This window comes from Platichthys flesus, chromosome 19 (genome assembly GCF_949316205.1).
Source record: "Platichthys flesus chromosome 19, fPlaFle2.1, whole genome shotgun sequence".
NCBI classification, from domain to species: Eukaryota; Metazoa; Chordata; class Actinopteri; order Pleuronectiformes; family Pleuronectidae; genus Platichthys; species Platichthys flesus.
The window spans coordinates 17,169,019-17,195,143 of record NC_084963.1 but is presented as its reverse complement, the minus strand read 5'-3'; the positions used below and the strand labels follow the sequence as shown (position 1 = coordinate 17,195,143).

Here is a 26,125-nt window from a genome sequence, read left to right as displayed (position 1 = left end):
TGTGCTCTGTAGTCTGATGCTGCATCAGAAATGATAAAGGTGTTTGGAGTGCACCTTCATTCAGTGATAATAACACATATACACAAACAGAGTAATGAGCTGACGTTTGTATTGAAAACACTCAAATAACAAACTAATATTCAGTTTACAGGGGAAAAAACAGAGACATTTATAAATTAATGTAAAATCAGACAGTTGAAGGCACTTGTGTTTTGAATGACACGTTGGGTTAACTGTTGGCCAACTCTTATTTAAAAAAAAAACTCAAAATTAGTCCTTCTAATGTTTTTATGTGTCAGTTGTGATAAGCACAGAGAAATAAAAACACCCACACATCAGATAAGCACAGAGTCACATGAGGCAAATGAAAAAAAAAGAAAACCAGGAGGACGTGGGTTGTCAGGGTGCGGCGTTTCGGGGGAGGATGGGATTATTGCGACACAGAAAGAGTGTGTTGAAAAAAAGAAGGTGTTATTGAGAGCACTGGAATCACTTGATTAATCAAGAAAGAGAGGCAGAGCTCTCTCCTGCCGATGTCCAATCAAAGCTGGAGCAGCTCCGGGTGCTGCACGGCGGGCCAAATCCTCTTGTTGCTCCACCAGGAGCATGAAAGCCAGGAGGGGAGTCTCCTTTTGTCTGCACAAAGGCAACCCTAACGCGCTTTCACTGCGACAAGGAATGGGAGGGCTGTTTTGGGGGGGCTGAAAAACAGCCAACAAGAGGTGTGAATAAGATGCCCATTCATCTCCCGAGCTTTACACTAATTCCCCGACCGTCTCCTTTTCTTTCCTTCGTCTGCTCCGCCACAAAACAACAAACAGCGAGAGGGAGTGAAAACACTAGGATCTAGGGGGCTTAGAGCAGACGTGTAATCCCTGCCACTTCTGACCCTCCATCGGTGTGTAAGTCCCTGACCTCCCCATTGAGGTGCTGGGATGTGTGACTAAAGGACGGGTGACCCTCCCGCACACACATTTGCACTCATACACACACCCTATTGCCCCCAACGCAGACCCTCACTCATACACCCCACACTCCAGGCCTTTCAAAGAGCTGAGCTCAGGAATTCAGGCTTTGGAACACCTCTGCGGCACTGAAAAGAGTGAGTCTGTGAGGAGTCTATAAGTAGGGCCAGGCCTGATCGTGTTTCTTTTCTCCACCATTTAATTCGTCTTTAGAGGCCATCTCGTTAACACGATCTTCCCTCGCTTTTTCCTTACCTCCATCCCCTCAACGAAAGACCCCCCCTCCTCCCTCCTTGCATCTTGCCCAACTTCAAAGGTCCCTGCCAGCCGAGGAAAGAAAGTCACCTCTTTCTTCCATTCAGACTCTTCTCGTCTCTTCTCGCTCCTCTTTTCTTGCCGTGGCTTTCTCTCTCTCTCCTCTCTCCTCGTCTCTCCCCCTAGAGCGGCCGCCGAGAAATCATCTCACTTTCTGCCGATGCTTTGCATTTGAAAAAAGGAGTAATTAGCCGGAGGCCAGGAGGAGGGGGCGATGGGGCTGAGCGACTGAGGCGTTGAAGGGAATAGAGAGGAAGAAGAAGATGCCGCCCCCTCTTTGCTCTCTGCCCAAAACCCAGCCGATCCCACCCTATAGAGGTCTCTGTCCTTCTAGCTGCACATCCTGCTGCACCTGATGTGAGCTGATGAGAGCTAGCAGTCTGTAGGACTGAGGGGGGCTGAATAGAAGCCCACGAGCATGCAAGCAATTTTAGCCAATAATAGGAGCCCGAGTAAGGTATATTAAGTAGGCCCTGTATATTTTTGCAGCAGCCCTGGCTGCAGGTTGACATTCGTGTTTTTGGGGAGCGATGAAAAGCAAGAAAAACAGCAGTGAAAGAGACTTGTGTATTTTTTTATTTTTTTTTTAAGTTACATGCCTGGATTATATAGTGCCATTCTGTCCTAACATTGTCAAATACCAAAATCCTATCACTGTTATCTTGGTTCAGCGTATTTCATTTCAAGACCCGGTGCAGTCCCCTCTGTGTTGCTTCAATTCATTCACTGTGTGACAGTCTATTTCAATAATCTACATGCGTATAGCCATAAGGCAGAGATAGGCTCAGCCCAAGCATATCTAAAGGTGCAGTGTAATCCTGTAATATGCAGAGTAGTGAGGAAAATTCATTCTTCCCTCACGCCCATCGGGGTCTTAAGCCCCCTGATGCAGCTGATAGGGATCCAGCGTTATCTCCACAACACAGAGCAATTTAGCACACTCACCCCACTGCTCTCATGCGCACCCACACACACACACGCACACACACCTCCACGCATGTAAAACCACAATTCAACCCCATGACCACCTTCAGCACACGCACACACACACACATTTGCACACAGCTGCCTCACTTCAAAACGAATATTCAAATGCATGCACACTGGGTCTCCCGCCATGTTTCTGTCTCTGTATCCCACTCAAGCTGCAGCGCACACACATGCACACACAAATCTCCTCATTTACTCTCTTTTCTTCGACTCAAATAAATAGGACGCCACAATGACAAACAGAGACATGGTCATCCTTAAGAGACATCTTGGCTTTTGTTCCATGTTCTTGAATTGCGCTCAAAAACAGAGGAACTCTTGGGATTTTATTTTTGAGTTTATAAAGTAGGAGAGGGAAAAAAAAGTAAGGTAGAGTGAGGAGAGGAGAGGAGAGGAGAGGAGAGGAGAGGAGAGGAGAGGAGAGGAGAGGAGAGGAGAGGATGGCAGAGGAGGCCCTGGAGAGCCTGAGGGCTTATCCAGAGGAGAAGATCAGGGGACCTGGATGTTGGTTTAGTCTGGCTCTCTCTGTTTGTATTGTCTGATTTGGTTGCTGTTGTTTACTCGACCTCATATCTGTATTTTATCTGCTGAAAAGTTGTCTGTTGCTCTGAATCTGTTTCAATTGTTCTGCTTCTCCTGCCTTAAGCATTTCAAGGATGCCACACTGTGCAGCCCTCCAACTTACGCTCTACCACACAGGCTTACGTTTATTCCAACGGCTTTACATTTCAGTGATAATTCTCCCTGCTCGTGCATAAATCAATATGTGGTTTGTTTTCTAGAAGCTGACATAACTTGGCACATGAGTGAGGATGAGTGCTGATCCTTGGTATGGGCGCATGTGGGCCATGGTGTTAATTCTTAGCACTGTAGATCCTGTGGTGTTGATTGTGTCCCGTGTTGACTCTGGAGAAGCGCCGCTTGTTGATTCGGTTGTGTACATCTGCTGTCAGGGCCCCCAGTGGTGGCCTGCTAAACGGGAAGAGCCTGTCTGGCGGGGCAGGGTTGTTTGTCTGCTTCCAAACATATTGATCTCCTGCAGAAGGGAAAACATTAGCGATAGCGCTGCACAGGCTGGGCTGGAGGTGGGTAAATAGCTTTGTCAGGTCTGGTGAGCCGTCTCTGCCTTGTAGGAAATGAATAGCAGGTGTATTTGCTCAGCATTTGCAGGAGGGAATCTCCTGCCAGGCTGACAGGGCGGCCACGGAGATGGGATGTCGCAGCAGACCCACCCCCCCGTCCTTCCCTTACCTTTTCTAATTTTTAATGTGTATGTAAGATCGTTTTTATGAGGATGTGTCTCTGGATGTCCCTGCAAATAGATCCAGTATTTTTTTATTTTTCCTATTTTCTTCTGCTTCCTTAAAAAAATATGAATTCCCAGGTGCGAATGTTATTTCTCACGATCAATTCAACAGATTCAATTCTTTTTTCTTATTTCGCCAATTCGGAATTTTGTGAAAATCATTTCCCATTTTTAGGCTTGATCGCTCACGCTGAAGGAATAAAATCCCAGAAGTTAATTAATCGTCTTTGCACATTACTTCCATTTAAACACGCACACCCACACACACACACACACACGAGACAGACAGACGGAGAAAAAGAAGGAGTCCAGGGTATGAATATTTAACAGTAGCCTCTTGCAGCACAGAGCCTGCAAGTCATTGTCAAATAGGACTTAATCTTTTCAATTTCTGGGTGCAAATATTCACACTGGCCACTGTTTGTTGCTCAGATTAATGAGGCTCTCTGCCCATAATCCTCTGCTGCTAATTCAAGTGGCCGCCGGTGCGGTTAGCCAGGGGAGGACGGGATGCTGAGAGCACATACACAGCCGAGATTATTCCACCAGCGCCACCACCCCCACACACCTCTCCATGCCTTCTGCTTCCACCCTTCTTTCCCTGACCAGCCTTCCTACTTTGCCGTGCTTTGCTGAGTCCAGCTCAATTCACAGACCCAGACAGATCCCCCCGGCATGCAGCTGACCAATGGAAAAGCTTCCATATATATATATATATATATATATATATATAAGTAGATTAATGCATTATTTATGATGATGGCTGAAAAGAAAATTAAGGAGGAAAACACTGAGAGTGACTGGGATTGACGATTTGATCAGGATCATGAAATCCTTTCTCTCATGTTTGTTCAGGCGACATCTTATAGAGAGAATTTTGTAATCGTCATTTTACTCACGTAAACAGTGGTAATCCAGCAGGATTTTTGCCCAGTCAGCTTTATTAAATGAATAGATAGAAAGCCCCTTTCAAAATAATTTTTGCAAATATGGATGGCAATGAGAGCCTTTTCATTGCAAAGTCACAACACTAAGTGCTCAGCCGAAGGGAACAACCCCTGAGTGGATGAGTAAAGAGGTCTTTTGACACAGATTTGTTTTGTGGAGTGTTTGCTGATAGGTGTGATATATAGACTTGATTATCATATTAAATCTCATAATTTATATTAATTTACTGTGTCTTTCTTTTTTTCCTGTCTGTCCTTGTGATATAAACATTTAGCCTATATTAAAATAGATATAATCATTCAGTCTAGCATTTGATATGTTGAAATACTTAATTTAAACGCTCGATCAACACAAATTATATGATTTCCACTGAAGTGAAAAGCAGAGATTTTAGCTGTTTGGAGTTTTCAATCAAGCTAGTGGGACTTCCACAATTGATTTTAAATATACCGTCACCACTTGGTCAAAAAACTTTTGTCCACTTTGAAGAATTATGTTGAAGTACCTCCAAATTGACGACATTAACCTCAGCTGCACTTTGTAGAGCTAATGTTAGCTTTCTTAAGCATAAAACAAGATGATGAAAAATGCTACTTAGCCTACCTTCTAAACATCTGCATACTGGTATAAAATGACAAGCTGTGTCTCAATTCCGCATTGTTCAGAGTTTGCATTTGGAGAGCGACTGTGTCACAGCGGCCCGACTGTCCCAATTCAAAGTCTCTTTTAAATGCAGCCGACAAATACATCCTTCGGCCCCTGAGCAACAGAGGCTCCACCAGGTGGATCCCTCTTATCCCATGATTCATTGCGCTTTTGTGACAAACTGTTTTCCAAAGACATCAGAAAGCCAGCCGAAAACGTCACAAGAATACATTTAAAATGTTAGTACTCCACCTAACAGCTAACCGCACACAAATAAAAAAAAAAACTTCTCTACGTTTTTTAACTGAAGATTTTTCGTCCGTGGCTCTGTTGCTAGGCGACGGCTGAAAGGGGAGGACAAGCTGATGACGCAATAGCAAGACCAGACCGACTCATTACAGTTTGGCCGACGCCGTGTACGCAGCCAATGGAGAACACAGCTGACGTTGGCTGCTTGGACAGGGTACTCTGAAGGATGCTGCCCCTGAATTGAGCCAAAGCTCCAGCGGATGTTATCGTGCTAATGTGTTCAAATCTACGGTTGTGCCTTTAGCTCTGAGCCTGGTGGCAGATCTTTGTTCTACTACAGCTTAGAGGAAATATTCTGGTTTTAACGAGTACATCGTTCCTATTTCTATTCTTTGTATAGAGGCAGAGTACATGGATGTCTGCCAGCTGCTGATTCTGGGCTGTCCAGACCCCCTGCGGAGCTTTCCTCACGGTGGCTGGGATGAGGTCAAAGGTCGTCGTTGCACCCACACCTCCCTCCTACTACCTCAGAGGTGTAACGCAACCAGTTCTCTGCTTCCACCCCTGAATGCCAGCCTCCTCTCCTCTCCTGGTTACTAACCAGGGCTCTTTAACTAAAAGCACCTTCAATCCATTGCTTGGTCCATTAGTGCAGCCAGATGGGGGAGGTTGTATCCTGGCGCTGCGTGTGACCCTACTCTGATTAATAGAGTAGGTGAGGGCAAAGGTGCACTGCACGCCCCCATTCATTACCTCATTAGGATGGCCCACACTGAAAGGTGATCTCTCTCATTATATCTCAATGACAAGAGCTGAACTCCACACAGTGTGAGCCATCCAGCCAGGCTTTTACTCCACACATCTATAGCCGGATCCCATCCACCTGTCTTTTTACACCGTTCCACATAAAGTAACACCACTTTACCCAGCAGTTGACTGCAGGGAAGAAATCCGACCTGATCAACAGTTATGCACAGCGACTTGTGACTCGTGCTCACCTGGAGCTGAATAATGCTCCAATTATTTGTTCACAAGTGCAGCATCGAGTGTGTGTGTGCGTGTGCGTGTGTGTGTCTGTGTGTCTGACTGAAGTTTGTGCTTGTGGTTTAGAGCTCACAGGGTGAAAGGTGACTGGGCTTGTTTGAGTTAGTCCTTTATTCTGCGTAATTGAGAAGGATATGTTTGTGAGTTGAGATTCCTGCCATGTTTGTTTTCCCTCATGATCACTTCCCATACTGTCCGTCGCCCTCATCAGAACACTGTCATTCATACCAGTGCAGATTTCTTATTGAGCCAAAGGGCTTCACACAAATGTATCTCCGTCTTTCGATATAAACTATTCATTCAAAAATATGGGATACAAACTGTCCGATGAATATAAAATAATATTGATTGTGGCAAAAATAAGATATTAAATGTGAAATTTTGAGACTGAAAAAATAAATTATTGAAGCAAATAGCATAAAATAGGCATTTTAAACAACAAACTGATTCTGCAAATTGTCCCTGGGTGTTTTTTCCTATTTGCTTCTTCTAGAGGACACAGGTGGCAGCATTAAATATTTTTCTTATCGATAACAAACCCTGTGGAAAACAAAACAAAACCGACAATGAAATGATCCAACCTTGTCTCTTGGAAATTACATTTCAATACAACTTTGCAACAGCAAATATGTTTAGTTGGAAATGTAATCGCTGGCTGGGGGCGACATATTTTTTGAATGAGTGAAGCGTTACATTCATTAACAGCAGCAGAGCCTCCAAGAGGCGGTTGGCAGGGATGGAGGGCGTACAGAGCACATGACTGTGACACCAGGGTACACGCCAGAGTCCCCTGCTTCTTACTAAATAAACTAAATAAACACAAACACACTGAATTAACTTTTTCTGTTTTGAACCAGCCGTAGTTTTTTTATAACTTCAACCAAGAGCAGTGGATGTGGATATTGCAGCACGTGATGGGATATTAAGCAGATATGTTATCCATACATATTTTACAGATATGTTCAGTGTCAGGATGGTCAAAGTGCCATTACATTCCCTACTAAACGTATTTGCTTCTGCTGTTCAGTTATACAGAAATAGAATTGTTCTGGGCCATGGATGAATGATCTTACTAACACTTTCTGTGTGTATGTTTCCAAGGCTTTTACATAACCTATTCCTCTGTGCCACAGAGCTCTTGTGTTCTTCACAAATTGTTAAAAACAATGCATTTTAAGTTTCACATTCAATCCTCTTACTGCTTTATTTGAGCAAAAAAACTGTGTGTTAATCTGCAGATAAAAATATTCCATGACTAATGTTTGTTAGAATTCACCTCGCCTTTTTTAAAGGAATCAGTTTACATACATATATATATAATAAAATGTGAGTTAGACGTGTTTCTTTTTAATAAACTAAACTACATTCTGGCGGAGGTGGCAGTACCTCCCACATGCCTGTTAAGATTAAGAAGTAGAGGTAAAAAATCAGAAAAACATAAACAAGATGTTTGCCAACGACCAATAAACCTTGACCAAGAAGAAGAAACTAAATTAAAAGAGAAAGCTTCATCATTATTTTCATCTGATAAGTCGTATGAGTTCATATTTTTACGACAGAACAGAAAAGGTGTTTCCATTCCCCATCCTATTAACTCTTTTGGAATAAGACCCCTAACCCTGAGTTTGATAAGCTTTTTTGAGCAGTTAAGGAAGGTTCTCTTCAGATTGAGTTGTTTCCATCCATCTTTTCCTGCTGTGATGCATCCAAACATGCTTAAAAACAACATTGATTGATCAACAGCTATTTCCACAGACAGTGTTTGTCAGACTGAAAATTCTTCCTACATCTTTCAAGTGTTGTTGAGGTGTTACATCATTACTTTTTGTAACTACTCTCACAAACAATTGCACACAGATTGCCCAGGAGTGTGGAGGAAGAACAGGATTTGGACATTTCTCAAGCTCTCTCTCTCTCTCTTGCACCGCACCATGAATGTTTCCCAGGACAGAATGACTGCATGAGTGTGACCATTCAGAACAAATATGAATACCTGGAAGTGGTTGGATGACACAGTACTCAGCTCCCAGTGCATCGCTGCTTGATGGTCTTTCAATGGACCTCGCTATCGATGAGAAAAATAGTGAATAACACCTGAGTTAATCTTCTTATGTGTGCCATCGTCACCTTAACTGAACAGCTGCCTCTGTGACATAATGGTAAATGTGATGGTGTTTCGATGTGATGTGGAGAACTGACATATTGTCATCACACTGACTCAGTGATGATACAGTTTTTTTATCTTACAGTTTGGTGACATCAGCCCTCATTGATGATACTGGACATAGTAAGACTATAGCAACAAATTCTATGTTTTGGTATAAATAACAAGGAGTTTTACACCTTATGAAATCAAGATTTCCTTTCCTTATTATAACTTTATATAATTATATATTTTAATATATTTTTAGCATCAGATTAATTTTTTTATATCTATCATGCCTGTGTGTCCCTGCTTGTATTTGGGGGCATACATGCATGAATGTAACCGAGGCCTTGAATATTTATATATTTGTGAGCTAAGGCTTGGCTGCCTCCAGTGGGATAGAGGTGTTGGTGGTGCTCAGCAGGAGGAGACGGGAGCAGGGGGAAGATAGAGGGGAAAGAGAGAGTCCCTCAGGCGTGTCCGGGCTCTGATGGCTCCCCTGACAACCTCCTCTGTAATGGTCTCCCTCTCTCTCTGAGTGCTGTGAAATTGCAGGCCGGCGCTCTACAGCTGAGGACTCAGAGGAGACAAACGGCCTTTTAATTCAGAGCGCAGAGAGGTGACGGAGAGGGAGGCCCTAAGGGAGGGCTACCAATCAGACATCCATCATACTAACCTCTCCCTTGGGACTGGCCCTGCCAAAGAGGGGCCCTGGAGGTGGTCTTGAGCATACATGTGTGCGAGCGCGTATGCGTGTGTGCACGTCGTTGGGGCTGGGGTGACACCGCATGCATGGAATGGTGGGAGCAGGAGGAGGGAGGAGGAGAAGGGAGGAACCCTGGGCTGCTCAGGTGTCCAGCCTGTCACGGTGAAGAGTGGAGCACTGAGGATCGGGGTGAATTTGGTGTCTGGGGTATATTCTCTTTTTCTCCCCTCATGTCGTCTCTTTTTTTTAAGTTTATATTTATATCCACCCCTTTATTTTCCCATGTTGGCTTCATTCTATGTTACAGTGCAGAGCAACAGCAGCAAACAAAAAAATGTATTTTAAAATTGATCATTCAAAACATGAACCTTCCCCCATCCTCATTGTGCATATTCTGTATGAGCCTGAACTGAAAAGAACACCAGTGTTTGAGGGTTTGTGGAAATGTCTTACTGTGGTTAAATTATTCGTTGTACCAGTGCATTTCAAACTAAAAAAGAGAGGACTGATGAGCGGCTCCAGAGATAGTTCATGAAGGCCTCTCAGTAAAAGAAGAGGACTGATGCTTAAACCCCTCAAAATGTTGGTCCTTCAAAAATACGTATTGTGATGGTTTGTATGCTTGTGTAAACAGTAGTAGTGTCCAAACAAAGCTCTTATCCTCCAGAATAAATATAATGTACACTGCTTTAATTAAATAATGAAATGGTTAATTAAAATTTGTCCAACTTGATAGGGAAATCGTCAGTGAGTCCTCTTATGTAACTTCAAGTCAGCTCACCAGCTTTCTGATGTTCAGTCCTTGTGGTGAATGACAACAACCCACCAACCTGTGTAATGGCTTCTCTAATTTGTCTCCAATGAATAGACCAAAACTTAAAATAAATCCCAGGGTAGTAGTAGTAAATTCTAATTTAATTGTTTTCTTTTATTGGGACTATTTATACGTGGATTGGATGGAATGAATCTTGTGTTCCTTATGTGATACGAAAAAATTGACAGCAATCAATCGCAGCATAATTATGTGTGCTAAACGTGCTTTATAAAGGATTTCCTAACATTCTCCCTAATTGTCTTTGAGCAATATCAATAAAATGATAAGGTATTCTCTGATATGCCTGGTCATACAATGCATGTTCAGCTACACTTATGTGTCAGGTTTTGCTTCAACCCTTCAGTAAAATTTGAAAAGACTAAACTGGAGACAGGTAATCAACCAATATTTTTTGTTACGTTTTCATACCTCTGTGGTATGACATAAAGCGAAATAACATCATAGGAGGCATAAGAGGGAGGTTAAGGTTAAAAGATGTTATTTTTATCAATGTTTTTTATCCAGTTTCACATCAATCACGCAGTGTCTACAGAACTGAGTATAAGCTGCATTTGACCATGTAATGTGCTGCTCCTATTGAAAACAGTGAAGCCTGTTGCTGTCCTTGGTGCTTCCTGCCCGTGGTACCACGGACAGCTCCCTCGTCTCTCTCTGCAGGTGAGTGTCTCGCTCTTTGACTGGAGTACGGTGTGCACAGGAGAGCACTGCACAGCAAAAGCAAACAGAGCCTTCTTTTATTCATCTGCACAATGTGATGTGGCTGCATTCAATGGAGAGGACTGGATGCATTTGCCTCACATGCTCTTTTTCCCACCGTGGGCTTTTTGTGTGCCCCTCCTGAATCCCACTCCTTTCTCTCTCTCTCTCTCTCTATCGCTCTCTCTCTCTCTCTTGTTTTACAGGCTAAAGAGGGACGTGTGAGGAGATGTGTGTGTTTGTGTGTGTGTGTGTGGGGGGGGGGGGGGGGGGGGGGCTCATTTGGCCTTGTCTCTACAAAGACCTGATCTACCCAGGTTCAACCCTATTGGTACCAGGAGTGTATAAATCCAGATTTGGCATCAGGGATGACATTTTGATAAGAAAAACACAAATAACAGCTACAGAAGAGCCACAGCTGAGAAGTGTGTGTGTGTGTGTGTGTGTGTGTGTGTGTGTGTGTGTGTGTGTGTTTGTGTAGGGAAGGGGGCCCTCTTCAAATGGTTCGATGGAACAACAACAAAACAGTTTACGTTGCCAAAAAATGTATGCATTATGGGAAACAAATATCAAGCAGGCATCCGTGGGCTGGAAAGGAGGTAAGAAAGAAAGAAAGTAAGAAAGAAAGAAAGAAAGAAAGAAAGGCAGAAAGAAAGAAAGAAAAAAAAGAAAAGAAAGAAAGAACGAATTATCAAACTGGGAATGCACATTAAACAGTTGGTGGTAATTTTTCTTCATTATTTGTAGTTTTTGGTTATTTTGATATGATCAATGAAATTGTTGTCAATGTGCAATATGTGTAAAGAAAAATTGAAAAGAAAATTTTCAAAAAATGTTTTTGTATATTTGTAGTCTGGCACTGTGATTGTTGACAGGAGCTAGTCACCAACAAAAATGTTTATTTTGCATGTATATTCTTATGATGTAATAATAGTAGAGTGATAATAGTAATAATAATGGATGAGTTAACTCTAGATAGATAGATAGATAAATAGATAGATAGATAGATAGATAGATAGATAGATAGATAGATAGATAGATAGATAGATAGATAGATAGATAGATAGATAGATAGATAGATAGATAGATAGATAGATAGATAGATAGATAGATAGATAGAAAGATATAAGTGTATCTGCTCCTCTCTAAATGTTTTCTTATAAACGTGTAAAACGAGTCCGAGCTCCAGGCACTGTCATTCAAATGAGTCTCCATTAAGGTGCAAAGAAAATGCTTAAACAAGTCTCGGCCGTCCACGAAGGTGAATTAGCGAGTTGCATGTTTGCTTAAGTGCAACTAACAAAACAAGGCTGTTGGTAAATACTGAGATTCCCTTCGATTGGTGGCCAGTCTGTTAAAGCACCGGGTGACCGTGGCTCTCCCTATTGATGAGCTGCAGCTAATCCATCGCATTTCCCTGTAAATGGCGTTCTGCATGAGAAAAGGCCCGCGGCCCCTCCTCGTCCCCCTGCACGGCCGCACTATGTGAGATGCAGGAGCGTTTTGTCACAGGGCCATTATGAGGTGGTGTAGCTTTAGCCCTTGTTCGGCTACTCCCACTCCCATTGCAATGCAATCAGATTCATTTCACTGACATGCAAAGTCGCCCTCCCGTCCCCGCTGCCTCTTCCGCAACCTTCCTAAACCCCTTGTTTTGGAGTTTCCAGGTAAAAGTTCGCCCAGATGTTGCACAGAGGTTGTTGTGTTGAGCGACCTCCCGTGCAGCTGATATATTTCCCCCAGTGAAGTCTCCACGACCCTCCGTGAAACCTTCCTCCAAATGCACGATGGCCTTTAGAAGGGCCACTAGAAACACTACGCTTCCACTGCCCTGGTATTTCTGCAAGCCGTGAGATTCAGGTCCGCTCCGAGGCTTCAGCTATAAACGTGTAACCATGACAACTGCGCTCTGATTGGCTCCGGTGCACGGGAATTAACAAGGGCGTCATCCAATCTGGGCGCGGGCTGAGCGCAGCGGCTGGCAGAACCTCGTGATAACCCAGGCACAGGGATGCGAAAGTGGCGACGTGAGGTGAGCCCGAAGGAAATGACTGGAACCCAAACAAAGCTCGAGCCGTGGATGTAGTTTTACAAATAAACACGTTTGATTAATGGTGTTTTAACTGTGTGCTCGTGAGAAAACATGCCCGCTCTGTCCATTACGCACTCCATCAGCTGGCGCGGCTGAAAGCTCCGCTCCTCTCCTCTGGATTGTGGATTGTGACAAGTGCCAGGACAGCAGCCCAACAGGACCAGGACTACAGCGGCTCCAGGGCCTGTCACCCCGCTGCTTTTTCACCTGGAGCTTCCTACAGTTTTCGCCTGACAGCGCTCCTCCCGCAGCCAAGACGTTGTTCCGCGGTGACCCGGCTTGCCTCAGTCCGAGCAGCGCAGTCCGTGTGGGAAGGTCGGCACTCGGCGTCCTGCAGGCCGGAGACATGATGGTCCACTGTGCCGGCTGCGAACGGCCAATCCTGGACCGGTTCCTCCTCAACGTGCTGGACAGAGCCTGGCACGCCAAGTGCGTCCAGTGCTGCGACTGCAACTGCAACCTGACGGAGAAGTGCTTCTCCAGAGACGGGAAGCTCTATTGCAAAACGGACTTTTTCAGGTAAACACGCAAGAGCCAAGCTCTGGCTCCTGTTTTCAAAACAATACGCGCCTTATTGTTTGAGCGATGGATGCTTTATTGATGAATTAAATAGATGAAGGATATAAAATAGCTTTAAAGTGAAAACAATCATAATATCATGTCATTCAGCTAAAAATTCTGGGACTACAGGGGTAAAAAATATGAAGCTATGGGTTCAACTGTTTAGGCCACTGTTATTAACTGTAAATCAAACAAGTTGCACGTGGAATTAATATATAACAATAATACATAAATCTAACTTGATTTTAATTTATTGCTAGAACGAAATGTTTTTATCATGGACCTCGTGGCCTTTTAATGGGGCCCTTTGCAATCAACAAGACACCTCAAATTGAATTTCACTCCACATCCACGTGCACTCAGTGTTGAGCATTTTTATCTATTTTCCAGCTCCATGACAACACTTTTTTCCCAAACAGCCATTAGTCTATTAACCGCTTCCACAGTCCCTCAAAAAGTGTTTCAGGTAATTGAGTGATAAGTGAAGCTCTTGTTTGTCCCGTCGCTCTCTCGTTGCATCATTTTCATTTGTGCACGCGTCACTTATTTTCACCCCAAATTGTCTAATGACATGTGAGGCACGCGAGCCTTTGTCGGGGCGGGCCCATTATTGGCCCCGCGCGGCCCCGGCCGTCATATTACCGCAGGTCCCATCAAGCGACTGGACTTATTTTTTTTTTTTTGTAAATGGCCCGACCATTAGCCAGGCGAAACAGTAATCACCCTAATGTGTCCATTTGTTGTGTAAGTAGAGTTGTGGCCTTTCGCCGGGGGAGGCTCGGCCGTGCATGTGAAAGGGAGGGGGGAGGCGAAACGATACCATTGCAAATGGGGAGACAAGGCTACATTAGTTTTAAAACAAAAGGAGTGCTTGCTTTCACCCAAAGGCTTAAGCATCCCCACCAACATCCCCCCCATCCAGCGACCCACCCATATTTACATCCTCAGGTACAGCAGGCCCAGTGTGTGAGCCTCAAGAACTGCTAATATCGAGAATGAAGCATCGGAGCAGGAGATAAAGAGCTGTAAACAGCAATCAAATCTCTCTCTCTCTCTCTCTCTCTCTCTCTCTCTCTCTCTCTCTCTTACACTTACTCCCATTTATTTATTTATTTGGGTGGTGGTGGTGGGGGGGGGGGGGGTATTTGTGTATCGAATTGATGAGTCCTCCCACCCGGTATTTAAGCGGGTGAATATGGATTAAGAGAAGATTTCCACGCTAAAATGCTCCCACTCGCGCTTAATCCCATAATATATTCCTGGGCCACAATGTGTTGATTGTCACTAATACGTTTTGCGTGGGGTTTTTGTCAGAGCACCGCCATCAGAATTATGGGTCTTTATTTCTTATAAAGGAAAATCTGACGTGTATTTTCAAATGATCCAGCAGCCACTATTTATACTGTCAGTCAGTTACATAGAAATTATATCGTGGACATGCTTCTGCCTGCTGATGTGTTTAATGTAATTAATGGTTTTCTAAGTAGCATACTAAATACACCTTAAATATAATAATGTTACATTGCTGTTATTATTATTATTATTATTATTATTATTATTATTATTATTGTTTAAATGGGAATGTTAACATGATCAGAATGTGATATATATTTGCCCGATTACAGGCATTACTTAGCAGCAGTACATTCCAACCAAACAATGATGTGGTTAATAATGCCTAACATCAGTTGATCACTGACATATGTTATATATATATGGACACAACGTTATATCTTTTTTCATTTGGATATCAACTATTACACGCTGTTGTGTTGGTAAAACACGAGCTTGAGTATTCTCTGAACTGTTCTTTGTGCGCTTCTGTTATGTGTGTGTGTGCCTAAACCATTTCATGCAATTATTCTTTAAAAGATATAAACATACATATGTATATATATATATATATATATATTTGACATTATTTTGTATCCTTTTTATCCAGGAGGTTTGGCACTAAGTGCGCGGGCTGCCTGCAGGGAATCTCGCCAAACGACTTGGTGCGTAAAGCGCGCAACAAAGTGTTTCACCTGAACTGCTTCACCTGCATGGTGTGTAACAAACAGCTGTCCACGGGGGAGGAACTCTACGTGATAGACGAAAACAAGTTCGTGTGCAAAGAAGACTACGTGAGCTCCGGGGCCATCAAAGAAGTCAACCTGAACTCAGGTAATCAACGCGATAAGGAAGCCACGAGATGTGTGTGTTTGTTCGTTTATCTCCTCCAAAAAAAAAAAAAATCTTCATTGTGTCCACGCTGTGTGTTTAACATGAGCGCACCGAGAGGATAAATATTACGCACACGCACACCCGACAAATAAAATGGCAATCGGCCTTGGAGGGAACAAAAGGGAGACAAGTGTGGAGGCTCCAAACGCACTGTAAAGATTTTGTTTTTGTGGAGCGTTTCCAGTGAGCCCGTGGAGACCATGTCACAACAACCTTGTCAGATGAATGGTTTCAATATTTACCTCCACAGGACAATGGCTCTCTGTTATTGTACGTCAGGGTCCGCTGGGGACGAGCATGCTGCTGTGGCCGTGTGTCTGTGTGCGTGCAGACCCTTCAGTTTTCGGTCTTTTATTCAGAGAGCTCATGAGGACATCGGCCCCACTCCACACCACGCGCCCTCCCGGCGAAACGCAGGCCACGTCTCGCTCACGTCTTGTGCACACATGTGTAAAATTATTTGCATTTAGAGAGAAACAATATATTTCATGCTCGGTTTAATTTGTGCTGCTGCAACACCTGCAAATAACAAGCGCATAAAAACAGAGAAATACAGAGATATAAGAGACTATTTGCATGGAAAATTTGCTAAAATATTATTTAATCGCCTTTATTTGTTATTATTTTGGATGCATATTTTCAGTATTTCATGCGTGCCTGTCCAGGCCTGATAAAAGCAGAACCCCTCCCTCACATTTTCGGATCGTGACCTTCCTCTTGTTTGTTCCCCCTCCACCAGTGTCGTCGTGCACAGACAGGAGTTTATCGCCGGATCTGCAGGACCCAACTCAGGAGGACATAAAAGAGACGGACAATTCAACGTCCTCAGATAAGGAAACGAACAATATTGAGAACGAGGAGCAGAACTCGGGGACCAAGCGGCGGGGGCCCCGGACCACCATCAAGGCCAAGCAGCTGGAAACGTTAAAGGCCGCGTTCGTCGCCACGCCGAAACCGACCCGACACATCCGGGAGCAGCTGGCCCAGGAGACGGGCCTGAACATGCGGGTGATCCAGGTAAGACACCGCCGTGCGTCCGTGTCTCTGTGCGTGTTTGGCAGTGAGGCGGGGCAAAGACAAATTAGAGAGAATTGAAGGATTATAAATCAGTGGAATTACTCATTAATTCTACTCCATCTTTTAATTGAAGGCCCCATTATCTGCTGGAGAAACGTCAAAACATGATGTTGTCTGAGAGAAAGGATATAGATCCACGTTTAAGCTGCTGTGTGCGAGCTGCTGTTTGATCAATTTGCTGGAATGAGCTCAAGAAAGAAATACACCACAATACATAGTTACACAGATAACAATACATTTGACCTTTTTCATTTCAATATGTTTTGTCATTTCACAATAGCAAAATACAGAAATGTGCCACCTTGATATTATGTATGTCCATATAACAAACCGATGCAGCTTGTGAGATTTTTTTTTAAATAATAAATTTATGTGTTTTTCTTAACTTAAATAGTAATTCTTACAGAGCTGCACATTTTAATTTAATATTAAGCTTTAAAAAAAATAATTACTAACACTCTGTTATTTCCATATTCCTAAAATAAAAACTCCCATTCGCCTTCAATTTCCACGTGGCTGTATCCATACCTGCAGGCATCAATTTATTCTCTGAAATTAAGATTCAGTATTCCAATTTACTGATGCATGGATTTAATAAATACCATTTTTTTTTTTTTTTAGGTCTGTCATTTATTTTGTGCAGACAGCAGTGTAATTCAGGGATCATTCGTGTTCCACGGCCATGAAATTAGTGAAAGGTTAGTTTTGTTTCTGCCGAAGGCAATTGGAAGCCCCACCACCCCCAACAAACAAACCTGCTTTGCAGTATAACACAATCGCACACTGTTTGGACCTCTGTGCCTCTCTGTCTGTCGTTTCATCCTGACACACTCACACACACTTGGTGTCTGGGTGCAGACTGTGTCAGGATGATTAGCACCATCTCTGCCAACTGTGATGTGGCTTTTTGTGCACTCACTGTAATTATCGCTGATTTCACAGATTTACATACCACCCTCCCCTTTCCCACCTCTCTGCTCTTACTCACTTACAGCCTGCTCCCATTGCTTATTAGAGCAGACCGGGGCCTCTCCACCGCCTCATCTGTGTCATCATACTGCAAGTTGTTTTGTGTCTCTGTTTGTGTGGGTGCATCAACAGAGCTGAGCCAATCAATCAATCAGTCAATCAATCCGGCAGTCAGCAGTCAGTCGGTCAGGCAGGCAGGCAGGCAGGCAGGCAGGCAGGCAGGCAGGCAGGCAGGCAGGCAGGCAGGCAGGCAGCCCATCCCTCTGTCCATGGTCCCAACCCCTGAGTGTTTCTGTGTTGCTTGGAGCCAAAATGGAGGCTGTGTTTCGTCATCCTCCTCCTCGTTCACTCTGTGTTAAATACCATTGCTCTCAACGCGGGGAGCCCTGTGAGCCACGCTGCTTCTCCAGCATGTGGATGTAATCCCTAAGCAACGCTCTCTCGAGGGGAGCGAGAGCATTTCCATAAAAATGTACCCTACAGTTAGACGATTGTTCTCAATAAGCAGGTGTCGCCTTTGCCGCTGGAGCACATAGAGCACAGCCTAAGTGGGTTTAGGTGTTTTATGTGTGTGTGTGTGTGTGTTTTGTTAATCTGCAGCACAGTGGGATTCTGCCTCTGGTGTAGCCTCGCTGGTGTGAACATACATCATTATGCAGCAGTGATGCAAAAGGCGAAACAAGATGTGTTATGTGCTTATAATGCAGACATTCTTCCATATGGCGTGTAGTTTTGCACTTTTGAAATCCCCTCTTTGTTCCTCTTCAAAGACAGCTTATTTAACGCTGGTGATAAGCTTTTTAGACTCTGATTTATGGCTTTGACTGTTTATTTTAACTTGTGCTGAGGTGCATTGGGTTGTCTGTTGGGGTGCATTTGGATTATTTTGCTGTTCAGCTTATTTTTGCAACAAGAAAACACTTTCATGACAGCGTGTAGCAGAAAGTGCGGTTTTTGACTCACAAGTGTCATGTTAAGTTGTATCTTGGGAAGAAAAGTTAAAGTCAATATGGGGCTTTTTTGATGCTCCCCCCTATATCTGACTTGGTCTTTGTTAATTTGTAATAATGTGTAAACATTTCTCCTTTTAACATACAAGTACGAGAACATACGAGTGAATTGGAGGCACAACTGAATGCCTCTGATGTTTCCATTGCCATTTCTGAACTGATCTTATCTGCCTGATTCTGACCTGGCATTGAAAACTTTTACATTTTACATTTGGTCTAAATGGATATCTATGGAATGATTTCCAGCATTAAAAGTAAAAAAAAGTCATTTTAACATTGACGGCATGGGAACTAACACCAACTATCATACAGTTAATACAGTTGAAAACAACAACAGAGAATGTGGAAGGTGTTTGTCTTAGTAGAAATGTTTTTGTTAGTTTTTTTTCTTAGGGCCCTTTTGAGGAATTTTAAAAGGCTTGAACCTATCAACAAAAGAAAACAAAACCTGACTTCATAAACAGCGTTTCACATCTGATTTGAATTCTATGCAAACTCTGTAGCTGTGAGCATGAAATTAAATATCAGTGAAATTACCTAAAAATTATCAGGATTCAAATTAAGTTTTGTCAGGCGTGCCCAGGGCTTCTTTTTTTTTTGGTTACACGATGCAACAGAGTGCATCTTGTAGCGATTGTGTCAAAGTCTGACTCTCACAAATGACGTGGTTTTCACAGTTGGCATGATGTAGGAGAAGGTTTGACTGATTGCTGGAGCACCGAGGGACGCAGCAGAGACAAAAGGGGAAAGTGATCTGTGAAGGGCTGCAGTTCAACCTCAAACCCTTTTTGAAAACGATGAGATCAGCTGATTAACTGTGTGTGCGTATGTGTGTGGTCTGATGCAGGTCTGGTTCCAGAACAGAAGATCCAAAGAGCGACGAATGAAGCAGCTGAGTGCTCTGGGCGCACGGCGGCACGCCTTCTTCAGGGGCCCGAGGAGGATGAGGCCCCTGGGAGGCAGGCTGGAGGATGCGGACATTTTGGGACCTGGAGCCTATGGTTACTATGGAGGTAAGAAATGAAGCTTGTGATAACACACAAAGTGCCATTTAATACAAATTTCCTACATGGGCCTGTATGTCTTACATCTTTCAGTACACTACTATAGATTCTTGCAATATTCATCTGTGGTATGGGAAAATTATTTTATTCAGCAAATGTAATAATAACAAATAATCCACATCCTGGTTTTTGTCTCACTCCAAATATATGATACCGCAGGTTAATAGCGACCTTCAGCAGCACCACCAAGGCCATAGGTATTTTATCAGGCTGCAAGGAGATTGCTTAAATGTTTTTCTGTACTGTGTGTACGCTGCATCTGGTTTATCTGGACAGTGAGGGTCACATCATTTTCTGTAATCTTTTAATCGTATTCAATAATACGATCAGAACTCTAACCCTGGGCACTTTTCAAAATGCTCCTACAGAAAATAACAAGCGTACGTTGACTGATCAAAATAAAACCAAATTCAAGAGTTTTTTAATTCTGAAAGCTCAAAATAATAATAACCATCAAACCTTCTTAACTGTCACACCTGGTTTGATAAACGCTTGAAGGAGACAAATGTCTTTCAATCAGTGCTCGAGTATTGGTCGCATATACTTCAGTGTTGTGTAATATATATTTATCTTCACGCTTTCAGAATGGAGAGCTTCGAAAACAGCAAATAGAAAACTCTGGAAATAGAAAAGACGACTCAATACTGTGAGATTTGATTCCCGGGCCTTGCGGCATGGTCCTCTAGGTTTTGATATAGATGAAGACTGCGTCTTCAAACCCTTTGCCTGTTACACCGCTTGAATATAACTCGGTGCTTGAAAATAATAGATATCTTCCTCCATGAAAACAAAGCCGCAATGCCCTTAACAAATCATTCAGGTAGAAAAGAAGCTATCTTTCAAGGAAAGTAGCACATTATAGTTGATTCAGCAGAACTTTGATTTCTTCAATTTTTTGGAGAAAAGATAATAAACGGTAAATGGATATGTATTCTTAAGGATTCTTTTCAAAATAGGCATTTTATTCTACAGAAAAACCTCAACACTTTTTAAAACAAAATGTGAACTATAAATAGCTGTATCCGCTTTAGCAATGAAGCTAGTAATGAAATTGCATTCATTCTTTTCAGGCTCAGGCCTGAGTTCTCTGTTATTGCAACTTAAGGACAATGTGCAGCCTTGACCTGACACACAGAGCTAGTTCTCTATTGAAAACTAATCAAACGTTAGTTCCACAGAACATTTTCACATTGGATTTTTGGCAAATATTTGTAGTTGTTAAATAATAAAAGGGTCTCTACTATGAATATGTTTTTTCCGCATGTGAAAACGATTTTTCTTTGCTCTCTAGTACCTTTCTAACATGTGTAACATGCCAGAATACAGTTTGATCTCCTGTGGGTGGAATGACACCTTCAAATCAATGTTTTTTTTAAAGAAACGCTTGCAAAAAACATTTGAAAAAAAAATGACATCCAAGCATCTGTTGGTCATGTGGACCAAAAAATGTATAATAATTTTCAGACAATAGCACGTGGGCGGCAGATAACAACACAGCACCGACACAGCGGCAGCACCATGTTATACTGGTGGAAATGATTGTCAGCTTGTTGTGTGTTAGGAGCCGGTGGTTTTTATCCAGCTCCTGCACATCTACCTGAAGGGCCCCTGCATCGTGGATACAATAAACTGGAGCCGTCAAGGCTTCAACAAGGGGGGGTGGGAGGGGAAAACAGAGGACAAAACCTTCATCCCCCTTTCTCATCTATCTTGCTTTCTTCGCACGTTGCTTTTCACACCCTTTTGTGCCGCAGCAGCACAGGCCAGTCTGCGCCTTTATCTGAGCTCGCTGCTTCCTTATGTTCCTCTGCCGCTGCTGAGAGGGAGGGATGCCTCTGTGTGGTGTGGTGCATCTGCATGTGTGAGTGTAATTATAGTTTGCAGAGCCACACACACACACACACACACACACACACGCACAGGCAGTCCACAACACAGGCTTGTTGTGTATTCTCAAGGTCGGCAAAAACCATCAGGGGCCTGTTTGAGAGATCAAATAATTAGCTTGTTTGTGAAAGTCATGTCACCTCTTATTGTGTCTCTTGATAATCACCAAAAGCAATGTGCAAAAAAAGCAAATAAATGCACGTGCTATAATTGGGCAATATATGCTATTTCTCGATTTGTAACCTGTTAGTTCTCGATTTCGCATGCTAAGTCGGATATAGGGGTGAGAAGAGCATATGGCGGGGGTGAAGAAATGCTAGTGCAACATCTGGGGCACAGGGAAAGAGTCTGCCATCGTTCTCAGTTCAAAGAGGTTTTGAATCTGAATGCAGTATGTGAGGGAATTTGGAGCAGAGTGGGCTGTAAATTTGGAGAATATGGAAGTGGTGGGCCGCAGGAGGCTGATTGGGGGTTTGTAGTGGTTCAGGGATGCAACGGTTTGGAGTTGATGAATCCTGTGTACAGGGTTTTGGCTGTAGGTTTTCTGATCATCAACCCAGGAAACCTTCAGCAGTACATCTCAAGATTGTTGAGTCCTACTCCGTTGCTGTGAGACTCTGGCTGCGTTTTCAGGATGATTGTGGGCGCCAGATTTCACCTGAATATCAGTTCCTGTAGGATTGAAGGAAATATTCAAGGAAACACAATTACTCCCTTTCTTGCCAAGAATTAGATGACAGGATCGATGTCACACTCATATTTGTTCCATATATAAAAGACTATTGCCAGGATTGAACTGGCGTAGCTCAGCACACAAATAGGAAACGGGGGAGGGGAAGACAACAGCTTCTTTAAAGTCCACAGATAAACAAGTTATATCTTGTTTGCTTAATCCGTGCAGAAACGTAAGTGTGTGACATTTCGTAGTTTTTCACTGGAATTATGCGCTGGACTATTTCTTGGCCGGGTGCAGCAACTCTCTGGAGCTTCCACTGGTTGCCTGGCAACCTCACGGCGATGGCAGGAGTTTGTACGGATTAAACAAATGAGATATAACATGTTAATTAATGAGCTTTAATGAGCTTTAGATGTGCTGCTAGGCATATTTTGCTATACCCTTGGTTAGAGACTTGTTAGCGGTGTCCCCATGTTTCTGGTCTAAGCTGTTGGAAGTTGAAATGTAATCAGGATGCATGGATCTCAAAGTGGCTTGACACTCAGGATCGGATTCAAATGTTGAGAAACCAAAAAGAAGACAGGTCACCCAATTTCAGATCTGGAAATGGTCAAGAAATTGTCAGATAGTCCTGTAATGACATATACAGCTATTGGATGAATTTCTCCAGGTGTGGAAAATTTAATTTGGAAACTTACATTTAATTCTACAGCAACATGATGTTTTTTGAGAGCTTCATTGTTCCTGAGGGTTCTGCACAACATGAAGTGCGCAGTTTATATCGGAAGGGCTAATAAAATAGTCCCATTTAAGACTTTTCACAGTGAGGCCTCTCATTTAATCAGACAACAGGAACGTTGTTTGTGGAAATGAAGTACACAACAATACACAACAATCTGCATGGCTTGATACCATATGTATTTGGGTGAACAGACCCTTTAACCTTGTCCATATCAAGGCTCCTGGATGTATTGTATCTCTCAGTTCATAAATAATGTATGAATATGTCTCGCTGGTAGAGTGAACGTGAAGATTCCTGTTGGGGACCAAGCTTGTGCAGACGTCTCTCAGAGGCATAAACACGTCAGTCAGTGTCACACGTTTGCCAGAAACGTGTGTAAATCCAAGTGTGTGCTGGAGATTTTCTGCGAATGTATTCAGTCTTTAATGTGTCTTGTATTAATGGTGTTTCTTTTTGTGCTGCGGCTCTTTGAAGTGAATGCCTACCGACTTTGCCTGTATTTGTGTCACACAGGTTTTGGAATCATTTACAGAAGGCATATTGCTTTGTGCTTTGTGTCAGTGTATTTCTGGGGGTTAATGAATTATCTTACCGTCTTGGTAGGATTTGCTGATTTTGCCTCGTGATGCAAAGCAACTGACATCCAAATAAACTCAAATAGAATGATGATTGATTGAACTCCTGTGGAAAGCTATAGATGATCCAACCGTGTGAATAAAACACAGCAGTGGCACAATCTCAAGCTGGGAGCACGAACTAAAGAGGTGCCGTCGCTGCAATGCTGGAGGCAGCGGGAAGCGGTTAAAACTGTGGAGCGAGGTGTAATTAAAAGGGAGAAAATTATTGGATGGAGAAACAGTTAATTGATTAGAGAGACTGACAGAAAATAAATCAACTGTTTTTCAAGCAAAAATACTAAATTATCTCTGGTTGCATAGTATTTGCTGGTTTTCTGAGTTTGTATGACAGTAAATTGATTAGCTTGGAAAAAAAAAGATATGCTATATAAATAAATACAGTTTAGATGGCATCAATACACTTGAAAGTTTATTAAAAAATCGGGAAAATAAGCATCACATTAGTCAATGATATTAGTTGCAGCCATAGCTGGATTGTATGCCTTTGCAGCTCAGGAAATAGCCAAAGCCCAGCGAGGTAGAGGGAAGGGATGTTGCTGAAAGCTGCATCAGACATGACGAAGAGATGTACCTGACAAGACCTGGCAGGGCTGCAGGGAGGCTGGAATCTCATTTTGGAGTTCCTCATCCAAATCCAGAAGTTTCAGCCGGGAAATCTATCGAGGTGCACGCATGGCTGCGAGCTGAATGAGTGAGAGAGATGAATGCAGTGTGTAAAAGGCGAGAGAACTGAGGTGGAGAGGTGTGGAGTTGTTTATACACTCAAATGAGGCTGTTGGAGACCGGTTGGTTGGAAATTGGACATGATCAATTTCACCACTTAGGTAGGTGTGGAGCTGTGTGTAAAACTAAACACTGCTCTGGAGAACTGTGAATGTTGTGTATGTGCAGTGTATTTCAAATCATTGATGGAAAGACTAATTTTTGGTTATTCTTCCTCCGCAGAATATCAAGGTGACTATTACGGACCAGGGAGTAATTACGACTTCTTCCCCCACGGTCCTCCGTCTTCACAAGCTCAGTCTCCAGCCGAGTCCCCCTACATCCTGGGCTCTGGGCCCGGAGCCATGGAGGGATCAGGCCACCACCCTTCAGACGACCAAAGGTTCACAGACATGATCTCCCATGCGGAAACCCCAAGTCCGGAGCCGGGTTTACCGAGCTCCATGCAGCCTGTCCCGGGGGAAGCATATGGTGGCGGTCCCAGTCCTCCTTTCTCATTGGCCAGTAACTCCAGCTACAGCGCACCAATGTCCCACCAAGGCCAGGAGATGGGAGAAACCACAGCCTGGTAGAGGACGGACCACGGGGACTATTCCTGGGCTGAATGTCAGCCTAGTTAATTCAGGAGATGAACGATGGGGGAGAAATCCCCACATTGCAGAATGAAAAGTACAGCTGAAATTTCTACGGACTTGTTAAAATCACGGACAGATTTTGACAGTTGACGATGTGATGGACATGGAAAAGAATCCGAGAATGGGATAGCTTATCGGATAAAAATAATATTTGCTGCCCAGTAGACACTCCAAAGCATATCCCTTCCTGGATTACTGGACTTGAGCTATTAAAAAAACATTGTGATTCTACCCAGCAAAATGCTTCTCGCCTTCCCCGTAATGTTAATGAAGGTATCTTCTAATGTTCTAGGAACACATTAGAGAGAAACACCAAAGGGGACATCTTTAGTTGTCTTAATTTGTCACCAAATTTTTAAACAACCTTGCAGTGTAGGTTTTTCCATTCTGTTGCTCTACACCTGTCTTTATTTCTAAGCTGCCAATCTACCCTCAATATTAAAAAGACAAAGGACCAGGTTCAATACATGCTTTAATCCTCATAAAATACATATGTGGCAAGCAACACACGATATGTTTACTCAAAACGTTGCTCATTTTAAATTTCCTTTTTCTGTAAGACAATATGTTTGATCAAAAGCTGCTGCTTGAGAGATACTGTACACACACATATGCACACACACACAGACACACAAACCTCTGGCATTGACATTTTCCACACAACTCAGCTATACATCTTTAAATGCACAAAAAGTGTTCTTGATCATAGCTTAAAAGAAGGATGTCTTTAACATTATTCAAAACACGGACACAATTATACAGACATACACACACACACACACACACACAGACACACTCACAAATCTCACACCCATCCAGGCGCCCCTGATAGTTCTGCTCCGAGCACTGCTTCACCTGACCTTCCTTTTGTTACTCTCCCTTTTAAAAAACATGTTTTAATGGAAATGATTTTCAAAAGAACATTGAACCCATAATGGAGAATCTCCTTCAACAGCTGAGGTCTCCTTCCTCTAAAGGGA

General features: G+C 43.1%; 1 protein-coding gene across 1 annotated transcript in view; it reads left to right on the top strand.

Annotated features, from left to right (window-relative positions):
• Nucleotides 1-13,283: 13,283 nt before the first annotated feature.
• The window catches only part of lhx5 (LIM homeobox 5), a 13,453-nt gene continuing 611 nt past the window's right edge, over nt 13,284-26,125 (top strand). The window contains exons 1-5 of the mRNA XM_062413084.1: nt 13,284-13,456; nt 15,441-15,664; nt 16,464-16,741; nt 19,628-19,793; nt 24,733-26,125. The exon at nt 24,733-26,125 is cut by the window's right edge and continues 611 nt beyond it. Of these exons, the coding sequence (XP_062269068.1) occupies nt 13,284-13,456; nt 15,441-15,664; nt 16,464-16,741; nt 19,628-19,793; nt 24,733-25,082 (1,191 nt within the window). The 3' untranslated portion in view covers nt 25,083-26,125. The remainder of the gene's footprint in view (nt 13,457-15,440; nt 15,665-16,463; nt 16,742-19,627; nt 19,794-24,732) is intronic.